Raw genomic sequence first — 15,746 nt, 5'->3', positions numbered from 1 at the left:
CCGAGGTAATAGCTCCTTTTTTTTTTTTTTTACTTTAATGACTTGGAGTGCATGAGAAAGTGTAACGGTTTGACTACATGGTCCAACAGAACCAATGATGTAATACTGCTGATAAGTTCATTGGAAACAACAGTACTGCAAGGTAACAAGCTAAAGTGCATGTAGAGGTAGATAAAGTCTGCTGACCACTCATGATACTTCAAATGCAAATGCCCACGGCATGTACCAGCCACTTTGAGACTCGATAATAATGATGTACAATGGAAGCTGTGTAACCTGTATACATTCTGCCATTTTCAGGACAGTGAGATCTTCATCAACGACAAGAAGACAGGAACAGTGGACACCTTCTGGAACCCTACACCGGACCTCCGGCAAAGCCGTCTGACCCGCTGCACCGTCCCTCCAGAGGAGCAGGGGGAGTTTGAATCGGAGAGGTTGGCCTATTGACACCTATTAACGTCTTTCAGGTGGTAAAAGTCTCCACATAATGACTCCTCTGACCTTTTGTAGACTGTGGCAGCACGTGACCCGCGCCATCAACAACAAGGACCAGACGGAAGCCACCAACGAGAAGTTCATCCTGGAGGAAAATCAGAGGAAGTCTGCACGGGAAAGGAAAGCCAAATGCGAGGAGTGGATCCCCACTTTGTTTGAGCAGGACCCTGTCAGTGGAGAGTGGCATTACAAATACGCTGAGTAAGTTTCATTTGAGGAATATTTTCACCCAGGACATTTATCAAATGCATGTCATTGTCACGGTTGGCATAGGTGAGTAGAGGTTACCATAACAACAGGCTTATTAGAAGTATTAAAATATTGTGAGCGTTGGCCCTCTAGTGGTTATAATTTGTAATTTTCATGCACAAGTCGCCATCATGGTTGTGTTTTGTTATGGTATTGTATAACACCACCCATCTCCTCCCCACACATGCTCTTCTTCTGCAGCACAAGACCGTGGGATCCCCTCAACGACTTGATCCAGTTTGAAAAAGACGGTTGCATCCAGACCAAGGTCCGACACCGCACCCCTATGGTACGTTCTGGCAGTCTTATTAGTCTGAGTAACCAGGGGTCGCGGCGGGACAATTGCAAGTGCCAGGTAGGTTGTCCCCTTTCAGAAACAATTTTCAGCCATCCATGCAGCACTTGTTTTGTCTTCATTGCTTTGCTGCCACCGCTTGTCATCGCCTCTATTTTTTTTCTTTTCTTCATCCAACCAGCTTTTTTGGGCTTTTTTTTGTTCTTGCCTGCCTTCTTGTTTTGTCTGTCTGGGAGGAAAGGAGATCAAACTGCATCAGATGATCTGCTTTCTCTGGCTGGATGCAGCATGAGCATGTAGCCTGCACTTCTGAATTTGCACATTAGTTCATTTGCTTTCAGTTGCACACCTTGTTACAATTCCATTGACCACGTGATATTATAATATAATGGCACATTAGCTTCATGTAAATGCTAAATGAACGATGTCCCAGTATTCCTTGCACCAGTGCTTACCATCATGTTTGTGTATGTAAAAAAAAAATGCATCAGTATATGTTGCATGGATTGACTGAGCAGTCTTAACGTGTTTTTTGCTGTTATGGTATGTGTAGGTAACGGTGCCAAAGAGGAAACACAAAAGTGACAAGCCTAAAAGCCCAGAAAGTGGCTGTTCTTCACCAGAACTTGACCGCCAGGACTCCTCTGGAAGTGAACGTGAGTGTGACAAACACGCACCCACTAAAAATAGAATCCCTTGTTGAGTTTCTTGTCATTTTTTTCTCTTACTGGCTGACAAATAAATCATCATAATGACATACATACCCACGAAGCATGTATGCAAACCTCAACGGTACACAGGCAGAAAACCATAAGCAAGATTGGGTCTACAAAAACCAGACAAGATTTTATCATTACTTTTAATTATTTTCTAATTTAATTGCTACTACGTTACAATTTTCTGTACTCTGTGTGTATGCTACCAGCCCCGTCTCCACCCACCGAGACTGTATGACTGACAAAAAGGGCTCACTCTGTTCATGCTGTTGTTCTATGGATAAATAAAACTACTGAAACCAACCTCTCTGCAAGGAGACAAGGAAAACAGACACGCTATCTTGAGGCAGGCAAAATTATGGAGTTCGTTTTTATTTATTATTGTGTGATAAACTGATTGGGGCTGCGCGGTGGTTGAGTGGTTAGCACGCAGGCCTCACAGCTAGCATGTTTTCAATCCCACCCTCGGCCATCTCTGTGTGGAGTTTGCATGTTCTCCCCGTGCATGCGTGGGTTTTCTCCGGGTACTCTGGGTTCCCCCCACATTCCAAAAACATGCTAGGTTAATTGGCGACTCCAAATTGTCCATAGGTATGAATGTGAGTGTGAATGGTTGTTTGTCTATATGTGCCCTGTGATTAGCTGGCGACCAGTCCAGGGTGTACCCCACCTCTGGCCCGAAGACAGCTGGGATAGGCTCCAGCACCCCTCGCTACCCTCGTGAGAATAAGCGGTGGAAAATGAATGAATGAATAAAATGTTTCTGAATGAATATTATTCTCCCAGGCATTGTGCCAACGTGCACATGTCATTTTTATGTACGCTTTCAGAGACAATAATTTAGCAAAAAACATGCAAAGTGCCAAAAGTATGTATGAGTTCCAAATATATGTATGGAAAACGACAAAGTCTTTATTGCTTCTAGTCATGTGAATAACTTGGTAGATGCTCCTGTACTTGTGTGACACACTTTCAACAGATGCAAAATGTGTCGTTCCAGGACATAAAAGTAAACACAACAGTCGTCTGCGCAAGAAAGGTGCAGACCTGAGTGAACTACAAAGTGCCATTGAATCCATAAAGCAGACACAGGAGGACATTAACAGGTGAGATTGATGTGTCAGCCTACCCTTTGTCTTGCAGGGGGCAGCAGCCCAAGCAGGGAAGCCCAGAAAAAAAACCTGGAGCTGATTGGTGAACAGTTGTAGCTCCAGGTTTTGTTTTAAGATGTGTAGTGAAGCCTTGTTTGCTTTTGTTGTTGTCAAGATTAAGATGTCCTCCCTGTCTTCTCAGGAGCATGAGCCTGCTCCGGAGTCGTACCGCGAGCCGAGCAGAGGGCGCCTCTTTCCTGCAGCAGCGCGATTATGTCATCATAGTGGCCCTCATCGTCCTGCAGGTTCTGATTAACTACGTCTTCAAGTAGCAGCCATAACACACGCACGCACACACAGATTGGTCATCACACATTCCAATGTGGGTTGCAGACTTTTTTCTACCCACAAAGTGATGACGGCATTGTCAAATCAAGTTAACAAAAAATATATTTATTGCTCAGCAATCCGTTCCAAAATGCTCCACAGATTTCAAAGCAGAGAGCACGGCCATTTTCAAGGGAAGTGGAAATGCTGTGTTGTTTCACATTTCACTCCGAACCACAGGGAACACGCAAGAGCCATGGGACTGTTCAGGCTAACACACTATATCGATTTATATCTATAAATCTATATATATTTTAATTTGTATTTGTTCTCAGAAACACATTGATACGGGAGAGGAACCAAAAGTGGTCCAAGCTGTGTGAATTGAAGCGTTTTTATCACATGACAAGGGTTTGCAAAACAGCAAGAAAATATCCAAAATGTCATGTTTAAAAAAAAAAATGACATGTACAGGTAGAAGCACATTAGAACTTTGTACAGTATGTTGTCTTCTGCACAAGTGCACTGGAAACGTCCAAACTGTGATTATTATACTTTTTATCATTATTATTAGTAGCTTGTAATCTACAGTGACCACTGCCCTGCATTGTTTGCCGACCAAGGCTGAAATTACGGTTTTAAGTGTTCTTAAGTTCAGTGAAGCTAAAATGCCTTCCTGGCGGTAAAACATTCCTTCCTAAATGTAAATTCCACAATTCTTATAATTGTAAAAAGCAATAGGAAGCTGTTGCTTGTCTTCATTTAGCTTAGCTTACAATGAAGGTCAGGGAATAGAAAGCTATTATTCATCTAAAAACTGCCTTTGTGGAGTTGATAGCAATTTAAAGTACATAGTTAAACATTCCTTAATTATGTACATTTGCGCATACTGTAATACCCTTTATTCGCTGCTGTCGTAAATGAGCTTATCTTAGCTTAGCTTATATTAGCTTAGCCTAGCTTCGCTTAACCTAGCCTAGCTAAACCCCTCTTGGTTTAAAATCAAAGCCAGGGAAGATGGAGACCAGCTAGCCATTAAAATAATTCACTACTGGAGTTTTGTGGTGAAATGCAGATATTGTTTGACAAATTTATGATACAATGATGCCAATTTTGACATTGGAACATTAATATTAATAGTGGTCGTCAGCTTTAGCTTAGCTTAATTAACCACAAGAAGTCACTCACACTTTTCACCCTGATGGAAAAAAACTTTTAAATAATAAAATACGAAATAAAATCAGACACAGTTTTACTTGTTTCCACTTTAAATTTGCAAATGAATCTTTTAAAACTGTACCACTCTGAAGAATACATGTCAAATACCTTTTAACCATTTAGGTTTACCAATCATTTTTTATTAGAAAAAAACTACACAGAAGTATGAAATATTTATTATTATTTTTTTTTTTTTTACATATTTAAAATATTTTAACACTTCAAAGGCCAGTATGATTGTATACTGGGTTTTTTTTTTAACAGAAAACAAGCTAAAGTAAAATCATACATCCTGGCATAGTTGTTTTCGCCTGTTTTAAATTGTAACCCCATATTTATATAGGTAAAGAATACTGCGCCTATGGATCTAGTCTCACAAATGGATTCACTCAACATTTTCCAGCATGAAGATGCTTTGACATGCTGTTGTGTAATTGCTGGTTTTGTAAGTTCAATACAGTGCACACTGTACGTATGTAATTGTTTCTTAAAACGGGCTTAATAACCGTGTGAGAGGGTTTAAGAGTATCAAAATGGGCATTTTTTTGTGCTTTTATGGTTTTGTTCATGTTTTTGCTGCATGCTTTGAATGGGCAAACACGTTCGGCATCTGTTGGCTGAATACCGAAATGTATTTTTAAAAAAGCAAACTGATCTTACGAGCCTAAAATAATTGTTTTGGTTGTCCATGTTAGGATCAACGTGGTATCAAAAAATAGCTTCTTTTAAAAGGTTTTCAGTGGGACATTTTTTGCCGTTTTAGGCTAATTTAAGGACCACTTGAATTCATCAACACAAGAAAATATACATGTTAATGTCAATTTCATATCGGAAGGATTTCGATATAAAGTGTGGGCAAATTTTGCAAAATCACCGCTTCCAGTGCTTTTGTGCCGCAGTGCAACCGAGAATAGACATTTGAATCGTAGCGAAATTCGAGATCAAGCTTTTTACTGGTACCAACAATCACTTTAGTATACAAAGCTTCCGTAAGTAGCAGTGTGTAGATTGTTAGTTCCTGTGTCACGGTGTAAATAATAATAATAATAATAATAATAACAATAGCAGGACTTTTTACACCCCTTGTGTCCAAATTAGGTGGAGGGATATTATTAATGATGTGACTCGGCCAATGAAATGTATCCACTCTTTTTATCCAATGACATTATAACGTAAGCCTTGTCGACGTTTACATATCCTGTTGCCTCCGCCGTCAGCAGACTGTTACGCCATGAAAAGCAAGACTGGTAGCAGCAGCATCATCGTCGTCATCCCCCAGGGTGTTAACCCCAGCCGACCCGTGTGTGTATGTGTGTATGTTTGTGTGTGTCGCATCTTGTGTGTCCTCATTGCCTCGTTCATGTCATGAAAAGGACATCCAGTTGTTAGAATGTGGGGAAATAAAAGTGCCTTTTACAGTTTAGAGGGGGATGAAGAAGGTAAAGTACTGTTTTGTTTTTGGGTTTTTTTTGGAGGGGGCGGGGTGGTTAGTGGTTTTTAGAGCGGACGTGCCATACCAAGCCTTAGAAACAAGCCTGACTCTGCGTGAGGCCTCCCCGCCCCCCTCCTTACGTGAAGGTGTCGCCATAGTAACGCACTCACAGGTGTCCGGATCATTGTCTCCCATCCATCACATTTTATTTATTCTTTTCTATGTTTTGTCTCACTTTTTACACTAAGTACCACCTCCAAAATATACCAGCGTTTTTGCTACCTCTGCTTACCATCACAGCTGAGCGTTGTGGCTCGCAGGTAATTTGGCTTGTGGCTCAATTTCAGCAAATCTTTGCTTAACAAATGTGAATTGTACAATAATTTCATTTGTACAATCATTTCATATGTACTGTATATGTCTGTAATTGTACTAAATTCTGAGTACCACTAGATGGAGCCCGCGTGCCGCCAGTGGTAGTTGTACCACAGTTTGGGGATCAATGTTACTTGGTTTTATTAATTTATTTGAAAGTGCGCCTCAGAAACTGCCCTCTAAATTGTGTAAAGTCAACCCTATCCATGTACACCCACATACACGCAACCCTGTGTACCTTAAAATGTATTAACTGTATCCTCAAGGCAACGGTGACATGTTGACGTTTATGGTCATGTGTGAAATACCCACATAATAAAAAAAACTAATAACAGCCAGTGTGTATTTTTATTTCAATATACACTTTTTGTTACTGTTACTAGTCTAAGGATGGTCAGACAATTTGTGATCAAGGAAAGCCAGGAAAACGCTGGTGAGCAAAAAAAAAAAAATCCCAACCTTTTAATCAACAATTATGTTTCCTATGAATATTAAAAAAAACTATAGACACAATTTTAAGTGGTCTTTGAAACATTACTATTGACACTCCCTAACTGGATTGTATGTTTAAACTCCCCAACTAGTATTTTCAAGACCTATGGATGACCGATTTTGTCATTTATTATTTTGTAGTTTTTTGTTGTAATTTTCTCATTTGTGAGCAGCTTAACAATATATCAATATATCATTGCCAGTGGTGTGCAGTCAGTCAGTGGCCTATTTTACAGATTCATAGATTTGCTCCTCGGGGCCAGCTAGCAGTGACTTTCCCATCTTCTGATTGGTTGATCAGAGCAAATCTACAATGACTGGCTGAGGAGGAGAACTTGACATCTCTAGTGAGTACATGTATTTTATTTCAAACATTTTATTGTTTGTCACGTTATTAGATAAATATTGACTGAACTGCTTTGGATGATGAAGTCGTGTACTAGTTCCATCTGTGTAATTTAAAACCAGTAATGAAGGTCAGGGGTATCGATGGCAATGTATTAAAAAATAAGGAGACAATATTAGCAATGCAGTATAGGCAACATGGCGATCTGTCAGACACAGACTGTGTTGGAGGTGCTTGAAGTTGGAACAGTAATGTTGCCATTGTTAAATATGGGCGAGGCTGGATAGAAATTGTCATGTTTTTTTAACCTGCCAAAAGAAATGCCCCTACTGAAGCCCCCCTTTATTATTACTGTTATTTTGATGGTTTGGTTTCAATAAAGTTTTGTTTGGAAAAAAGCCTTTCTATACGGTAGCTGTAATGCTAATTAGGCTTAAATAGCAAGTGCCCACCTTGCTAGCCGAATGTTTTTCTTTGCGTTTGAGAAATTTTAAACTCCATGTTTAAAAAAAGACATTCTTACAATATAATTTAGCAATATTTTTGTTTTGTTTTTTTATTTTTGTAAATGTATTTACATTACTTATTGCTGTCCTGTCGGTGCCAAAATGTGTTTTCATCATTACTCGACAAAAATATTTATCTAGTACTATACTGTGATCTGTGAGTATTTTTTTTTACTATCTCAAACAGTGTTTATAAAGTTTGATGTGTATTTCAAAATGGTTTAAACGTGTTCACTGGTGCTGGTTTCACAGTGGCCACTAGGTGGCAGCAAGCCAATCAACTGAGTATACATGGTGAGTCATGGAAAACTATGTGTTTCGAATGTTTAAAGTACTTAATAAAAATAGGATAAAATGATGAATATAAAATGTTTCTCTTGGAAAATAATGGAAACTAAAACATCTGTTCCAGAGACCATGAGCGACTAAATGCGATTTTTAATCGTTTTTTTAACTGTGCTTAACTGTTTATTTTGTTTATTGTTCAGTATAAAAAATGAATTTTCCCTCTTCATCCACTTTCAGCCTCCTGAAATGTGAGCATGGTTTTGACGATGGAGTGAAGCAGTGAAAGGTGGAGGAAATGGACAGGTGGAAAGGTGGGTCAAAAGTTAAGATTTCCCGTCACCATGGAAACAGGATGAGGGAAGCGCTTCATGTTGTGTAATGTAAACCTAACACAGACTCCACCCCCTTGGCATTGTTGTGGCCACAAAGCAGGGTGACTTGCCTTTCCATCTTGCAGCACTTGATATGAACAAAAATGGCAGCATTGCATGCCTAAACAGGGACTTTCTGTCCATCACTCGTGCATAAGACTACCTGGAAGCCCCGATGGGCATGAGTGAGTTCATTGATAAATACATGAGGTCATGCAGTGCAGCGAGGCTGGCGAGGTTGCGATGGGTGCTGGCTCAGCATTGTGTTTATCCCCCGCCCTCGCCCTTCCGCATGGTATAAACAGAACATGAAAAGAACTGCAGCAGTGAGCTGCTCTCATTCACAGCTGGATTAGGCGTCTTTCTGGAGCCTTCCTTTTCACCATTCATCAACACACTAAATAACATTGTGGCGAGAGCTCCGCATCATGTTGCCAGGTCTCCTCCGGCTTCATGTCCAAGTGGGAGGGGGGTGCTGCTATTTTTAGAGAGAGGAATTACTTGGGGGAACACCTAGAAGTACAACGGAAGATACAGTAGCTCGCAAAAGATGTGATCACAGGATATAATAGACATGAAACTTGGATGTACTTTAGACTAGTCAGTGTACAGCTTCTGTAGTGAAAATCTACTGAAAAGATTGTCACAATGTATAATAATATTAAGACAGAGCTCAATTGCCAGAGAATAGAGACTGTGTGTGCTACCAATGGACATTTTAGCAGCCGATACAACCTTATAAAGGAGGAAATGTAGCCTTAAAGGTGTTTATTGTCTATTCTCCCCTGCAACTTGCATCAGCGGGGCCATAAATAACCGCTGTAACCCGACTTAAAGTATTGACGTCTTCTCCTCTAACAGTCTTATTAGCACTGCAATTAATCCATCGACACTCATGCAAACCACCCAAGCCCACCCACTCTGGAAGACACCCTGACTGGCTGGCATTCAAAGGAAACAACACGGGAAAGAGGCGCCACCAGGATGAAGGGTGGGGTGGTGGGGTGGTGGGGTGGCTGCTTCACAATCAAAAGGACGCCAGGCGATGACTCAGATTTCTGAGGCGCTGTCTCCTCCGGTTGCCAGCCTGCCGGTCAAGTGTGGCAGACAAAGTGCTGACTCGTCGGCGTGTTGTCAGATGTTTGCCGTCCACACAGACATATAGCTCAGTCTATAGATGCATTTGTTATGCTCATCATATTTTACACCTGTAGAAGGTGACCAGCAATTGTAAATGCCTTTTGACTAGTATATTGATTATATATAGATTGATCCCTCTCTGATGGTGTCATTCAAACCAGCTGTACAGGCACTATTTGAAATAAAGTTAATAACTAAATGATAAAAGTGTAAAAAGAAGTTAACCACTATGACGGAAAACACTCATTTAATGTGTTAATGGCATAATAGCATAAAGCGAAGGTTAGTTGTCAAAAGACCTCATTTGTCACAGACAAGTGACAATGACTCACATAAGTGGTGGTCCTGGACTCACGAGGGTCGGGGTACAACCTGGACTGGTCGCCAGCCAATCACAGGGCACATATAGACAAACAACCATTCACACTCACATTCATACCTATGGACAATTTGGAGTCACCAATTAACCTAGCATGTTTTTGGAATGTGGGAGGAAACCGGAGTACCCGGAGAAAACCCACGCATGCACGGGGAGAACATGCAAACTCCACACAGAGATGGCCAAGGGTGGAATTGAACTTTCTTTTATTATATCTACTGTATTGTGTAATAGAAATGTAACTATAGGGTGTTATTTAATGTTTACAGTGCTCTAATAATGTATTTAGAAAATCAAACAGGCTTTCTAAGCTCTAGCTATGAAAATAGTCCATTTTGCAGGCCAAGCACAAAGAGCAAGGACATGGGCGCCTCTGTGGCACCCATTTAAAACTTAGAGAACTCCTCTTTCAAACTGTCACTTGACTCATTACGTGATGATACTTGAGAACTGAAGCAATGCGTAGGAAGTAGGTTCATTCGTTTTAAGTAACCCAATGTTATGAGAATAAAGAGCTGTTGTATGTTGACGTCAACTTAATTGGGCATTTTTTAATAATAATGATAACACTGAGGTCGATGTAAGTGGGACAATACTAATACTGCTACAATACTAATGCTAATGTTGGCCCTTTTTTTTAGCTGTTTGATTCTTGTTGAAACAATACCTTCTCCTCTTCAAATCTGCCTCCAGACTACTTCCATGCAAAAGGAGGCAGGCCAAGTACATGCGAGCAGTGCTGCGCAGGTAAGCATAAAGTGCTTCTAATAATACCGCTCAAAAGGGGAGCAGTTAAATGTTATATTCATAACATCAGAAAAACGCTATGCAGCTTCAGTTGGGAAGAACGGTGGGTTTATCATTAGCTTAGCCACACTCCGGAGTAAATAAATGTAATGAAAATAGAGCAATTCAAGATAAATGACCCTTTCTATTTAAACAGAAAGGACAAGGACAAATAACACGGCTGTCGTCGACAGATAAACATGTGATGTAACGTGTGGAAATTGTCGCCGCTGTGATGACTCAGTAGTCGGTCGCTACAAGGGCGGATGCTTTTTACTACCAAAAGATCCAGATGTGCAGTAGATGTGGTGATATCAGGATTAAAGTGCGATAGCTTTTGTTCGAGGATCGGGCCAAAATATGCTTGCAAGAGCTGATTCGTGGGAAGGACAAGTCAGATTTAACTGTGAACAGTCCAAAAATATGTTAAGTACACTGGTGGTGAATGAGTGATAATCAAGGATTTTTAAGTGTATGACGGTTTGTTGACTGTGCTTTCCTTTATTTGTGCATGCGGTTGTGAAAACAAACGTCTGAGAAGTCTACCGTTGGTCTTTCATGGTAAGCGGCTGTTCCTGTCCTGTTGCCCTATCGACTCGACAAACTCCTCAAAGACTCAACTTGGACTTTGACTTGAATGACTCAGGACTTGCCTTTGACGTTAGTCTGATGACTTGACGATATCTGAGGATTTTTAGTGAGTGTTTTGAGTAAAATGTCCCACCAAGTATTCAATATATCATTTCCAGCGTAATTGAATTGAATTCAAACCGACGACTTCACTCTTGAATCGACCTCTCTTTTCTTGACTTGAGACATGACTTGGACTTGAACATCTTTACTGGGATTAAAGACTCAAAACTTACTTGAGACTTGCAAAACACTGACTTTCTCCCACTCCTGGTATTAATGTACCGCTCCCAGCTTGATGCAGTAATGTATGTAGTACTCAGCACATATAGGTCGGCCTATTGCATTCCTTCTTTTGACCGCTGACAATGACCTCAAATGGGCCGACACGGCACTTTTCATTGAACCTGAGGATTAAAACCCACTCCATCTTCTCGGAGGGCCGGCCCACTCCGTGTTGTAAACCGCCGCCCGGGCCTCACATCGCCATGAATGGAAAAGTCATTTTTGCATGCACAGTCATTTTCCTCATAGTGTACTGGAATTGTAGTGGAGGGGGAGGAGGGTTCTGGGAGCTGATGCGATATTTACAAGCAAGGTTGCACATAAATAAATGAGCTAATTCAATCAAACTATACATGTACTATACACTGTACATGTGGTACTTGGGGTATGAATGAGTCCAGTACCTAAATTATACCTGAAAGAGCGTCTAGTACTGTACGTATGTATCCAACCGTTTCATTTGCCTTAGCATGCATCAGCTGGCGATATCGTCATCATACCCCGTATAGCTTCAAAGTTCCAAACTCATTTAGAATAGCAACTTTGGAAATAGCTTCTTTGATCATATATTTGAATCCCTGTCAGGACAGATTAATGTCAGCGGGACAGATGCTGGTTATATGAGTGTTTTCGGCGCATGGAATAGTGACACCAGTGAACAGAATTACAGAGCAGCTTGACAGCACAAAGCTGAGCTGTTTTTCATTTCACTGCAGGACTATTTATAAGTGCTGTTAAATCTGCCTGGAGAGGCGGGGGCGTGTGTTTATTATTTAATATTTTACCTTAATTAATGATAATGGAAGTGCCATGATGTTGCCGCGACGACAGCGGCAGATTAAACTCACTTAGCCGGTAAACAAAAACAACATTTTTCACTCTTTCAGATTGCTTCCATCCCCATCCCCTCTATTTTGGGCAAACAATGTCTGTTGTGTACAAATAGTACCATTGTGTCCTGTGGGGGATGTTTGAATTCATCATTTTTTGATGTGTTCGTCTTGTTACCTAGTTGAAATCTGTATTTTTATTCATTATAATGATGTTCAGTAAACCCTGAGAATGCCCGATCTCGTCCCCACCCTCGGCCACCTCTGTGTGGATTTTGCATGTTCTCCCCGTGCATGCGTGGGTTTTCTCCGGGTACTCCGGTGTCCTCCCACATTCCAAAAACATGCTAGGTTAATTGGCCACTCCAAATTGTCCATAGGTATGAATGTGAGTGTGAATGGTTGTTTGTCTATATGTGCCCTGTGATTGGCTGGCAACCAGTCCAGGGTGTACCCAGCCTCTCGCCCGAAGACAGCTGGGATAGGCTTCCAGCACCCCCGCGACCCTCTTGAGGATAAGCGGTAGAAAATGAATGATTGAATGTTCAGTAAATTAAATTAATTGTGTGCTTGTTTTAATGCTGTGTAACTAGACTCGTCGTTCCATACAACTGCTTTGCAATAATGATAAAGTTAATACTACAACAAATAACAATAATAATAATAACAAAACTGATCAATTTTTGGAGAAATTACCCCTTTGGGTCTCACATTTTTTGTCAACAGGAGCGGTTGACTGTATGTTGACGTGGACTTACTGTAGGTGTGTACTTTTTGGTTACAAGAACACATGATGAGCACGACCTTTAACATTGACCTTCAGGCATGTCTTTCAGATTTCCACAGCTGGAAAAGAAGTGAAGGCTCAGGACTGGTGACGCAACATCCTAACAATACTGAGAGCATCATAGCTGGCAGCTAAGCTTGTAACCCTTGGCTACCATTACCCCATCTTCCTCCTCCCTCCCTCCTTCTCCTGCCTCCCATATCTTATTGTTATGCAACAGGGGTTTACGCCATGTGCTACTGACTAGTTAAGTATTTATCAAGCCTCTTGTATAAGCGGCGGACAGGAGGCGGCTGTCGGTTGACCCAGCTCCGTCTTTCCTCTGTGCTTGATCAGTTTTCCTCACATTCTGAGTGAGCTCAGTGTGTGCTCCCCCAGGAAGCCCTGACTCATCCCGTCAATTCAGCACTTGTCGTGTGTTGTGCCCGCGTGAGAGGAGCTCGGTCTCCCATATTTCCTGATAATGCCCACTTTCCATGCAGCGTCACAACTCGGGAGCTGTGTGCCACACTCAAAATCACACGACAAGGCGTTTGGCAGCCTCACCATAAAACTCCCTGTTTTGTATGCAAACATGCGGGGAAGCGAGCAAAAAGGTGAACCTTCTTCAGGTTTTTTTAACAACATTTCCACCAGATTTATAAAAAAGATTTTTCATAAAACTGCTTAGTTTTTTGTTATTAATTTTCAATTTGCTGGAGCCTATCCCAGCTGATTTTGGGCACACTCTGGACTGGCTAAAGACAAAGAATGCACAATTTACAGTCACCAATGAAACCTAAAATGCCAAATTTTTGTACACACAGGGGAGAAAATGCAAGCTCCACACAGTGATGCCCATACAACATCTTCCTGACTAAGATGCTAACCACTTGCTAACCACCACAGTACGGCACCCTGATTATGCAGTCCTCTTCAAATTCCATCTGTCATGTGGTCAATACTATTATAGCTGAGACAAGACATCACTCCTTCCTCATCACCTCCCTGCTGTGTTTGCTCAGCCAGCTGAGGTTTGGCCATCATCAGCCCTCTCTTATAATCCATTTTAACTGACAGAAAGAAGTCGGGCGAGAATAAGATGACATCGGTCATTGTTCAGGCTGATATTCCAACATGAATATTTCAAACTGGCACCCTAGCCAGACACCTCTTGACAGCTGCCAAGGAGATGTTGACGACGAGGGGATTGTTGTCAGATGAAAGATGTGATCAAAACAACCTGAGGTGGATTGGTTTGACACATCTGAATGTGCCTCATTAATGTGTATGGCCTCCACGTACTTGTATGCGCTCCCTAAGGTGTGATACTGATGAGACCACGGATGGTTCCAGGGGCATCCATCAAACTATTACCGTATGACAAAAGATATTTTTCATCGTGCAACAGCACACTCTGACACCAAGTGTTTGTCATGAAAGTAGAAGATTGGAATATTCACCCTCACACGCCAGTGCTTTTGCCTAGCGCAGGGGTCGGCAACCTTTACTATGAAAAGAGCCATTTCACCCACTTGCCCACTAAAGAAAAATAGCCTGGAGCCGCAAAACGTTGTATGTTTAAAACAACATTGGAGGGAAAAAAAAAAGACGAGTTGGAGTACTCTTGCTAGTACTGGAGATAAACTTTTGTTTTTAAATGAGCTCTAATTTATTTTTTAGAATCGTCAAATAACTCATTAATAATAATTAATAACTCAAAGTATTACTCATTTCCCTTCATGTTAACCTGTCAGAGAGAACTGGATAGCATCCTGTCTCCTCATTCAGTCACCAGTCAGAACTCAGTCAGGATGCATTCATGGTCTCACACAAAGTTGGATTTTTGTAAACTCATAACAAAGACGTGCATTTTCACCACACGGGTGCTAAAAAATATTCAAGCATTGCAAAGGGAGCCGCAACAAAGAGGCTGGAGAGCCACATGCGGCTCTGGAGCCGCGGGTTGCTGACCCCTGGCCTAGCGCTTGATCACAACTAAGGCCCCATTTGCAATTGATGGTCGCATTAAACAATCCATTAGGGAGCCTAGCAGTGTGGACTGCAGGCATTGGGTGACAATTTGGAGGGTGCTTGTCACAGCTAATCTGACAGCTGTTTGCTTTTACAGTAACCTTTATCTGAGTCAGTCAGTCCATCCATCCATCCATCTGTTCGCCCGTCCGTGTAATACTCATCTACAGAATGAGTGAAAAGTTCTTCGCTTTTTCAGTGTACCCACACTGGCCTCAGAACTTCAAACGATTGATTGTCGTGATTTATGCCTGTCCATCTCTCCATCTATCATCCGGCCATCTACAGTATGTCACAAAAATGAGTACACCCCTCACATTTCTGCAAATATTTTATTATATCTTTTCATGGGACAACACTGAAGAAATGAAACTTTGCTACAATGTAAAGTAGTCAGTGTACAGCTTGTATAACAGTGTAAATTTACTGTCCCCTCAAAATAACTCAATACACAGACCTTAATGTCTAAACTGCAGGCAACAAAAGTGAATACACCCCTAAGTGAAAATGTCCAAATTGGGCCCAATTAGCCATTTTCTTTCCCCAGTGTCATGTGACCCATTAGTGTTACAAGGTCTCAGGTCTGAATGGGGAGCATGTGTGTTAAATTTGGTTTTATCACTCTCACACTCTCTCATACTGGTCACTGGAAGTTTAACATGGCACCTCATGGCAAAGAACTCTCTGAGGAT

The 15,746-nt window shown here is 41.3% G+C and overlaps 1 protein-coding gene and 1 long non-coding RNA gene across 10 annotated transcripts in view; both read left to right on the top strand.

Annotated features, from left to right (window-relative positions):
• osbpl8 (oxysterol binding protein-like 8) overlaps positions 1–6,535 on the top strand; it is a 52,967-nt gene extending 46,432 nt beyond the window's left edge. For 7 of the 9 annotated variants that reach the window (XM_058076959.1, XM_058076967.1, XM_058076964.1 and 4 more), the window contains 6 exons: positions 301–437; positions 514–699; positions 949–1,102; positions 1,596–1,698; positions 2,759–2,864; positions 3,052–6,535. In XM_058076959.1, the coding sequence (XP_057932942.1) occupies positions 301–437; positions 514–699; positions 949–1,102; positions 1,596–1,698; positions 2,759–2,864; positions 3,052–3,181 (816 nt within the window). In that variant the 3' untranslated portion in view covers positions 3,182–6,535. The remainder of the gene's footprint in view (positions 1–300; positions 438–513; positions 700–948; positions 1,103–1,595; positions 1,699–2,758; positions 2,865–3,051) is intronic. The other 2 variants (XM_058076960.1, XM_058076968.1) reach the window with 1 other exon arrangement.
• Positions 6,536–7,574: 1,039 nt separating this feature from the next.
• LOC131132285 (uncharacterized) lies at positions 7,575–14,764 on the top strand. The gene is made up of 6 exons (XR_009130339.1): positions 7,575–7,702; positions 7,798–7,839; positions 8,071–8,144; positions 10,417–10,470; positions 12,981–13,017; positions 13,091–14,764. It is a non-coding gene; the product is annotated as an uncharacterized LOC131132285 (long non-coding RNA).
• Positions 14,765–15,746: the final 982 nt, after the last annotated feature.

The sequence above is a fragment of the Doryrhamphus excisus genome, chromosome 7 (genome assembly GCF_030265055.1).
Source record: "Doryrhamphus excisus isolate RoL2022-K1 chromosome 7, RoL_Dexc_1.0, whole genome shotgun sequence".
NCBI lineage: Eukaryota > Metazoa > Chordata > Actinopteri > Syngnathiformes > Syngnathidae > Doryrhamphus > Doryrhamphus excisus.
The sequence above is the reverse complement of the archived record's forward strand: the minus strand, read 5'-3'. Positions and strand labels throughout refer to the sequence as shown.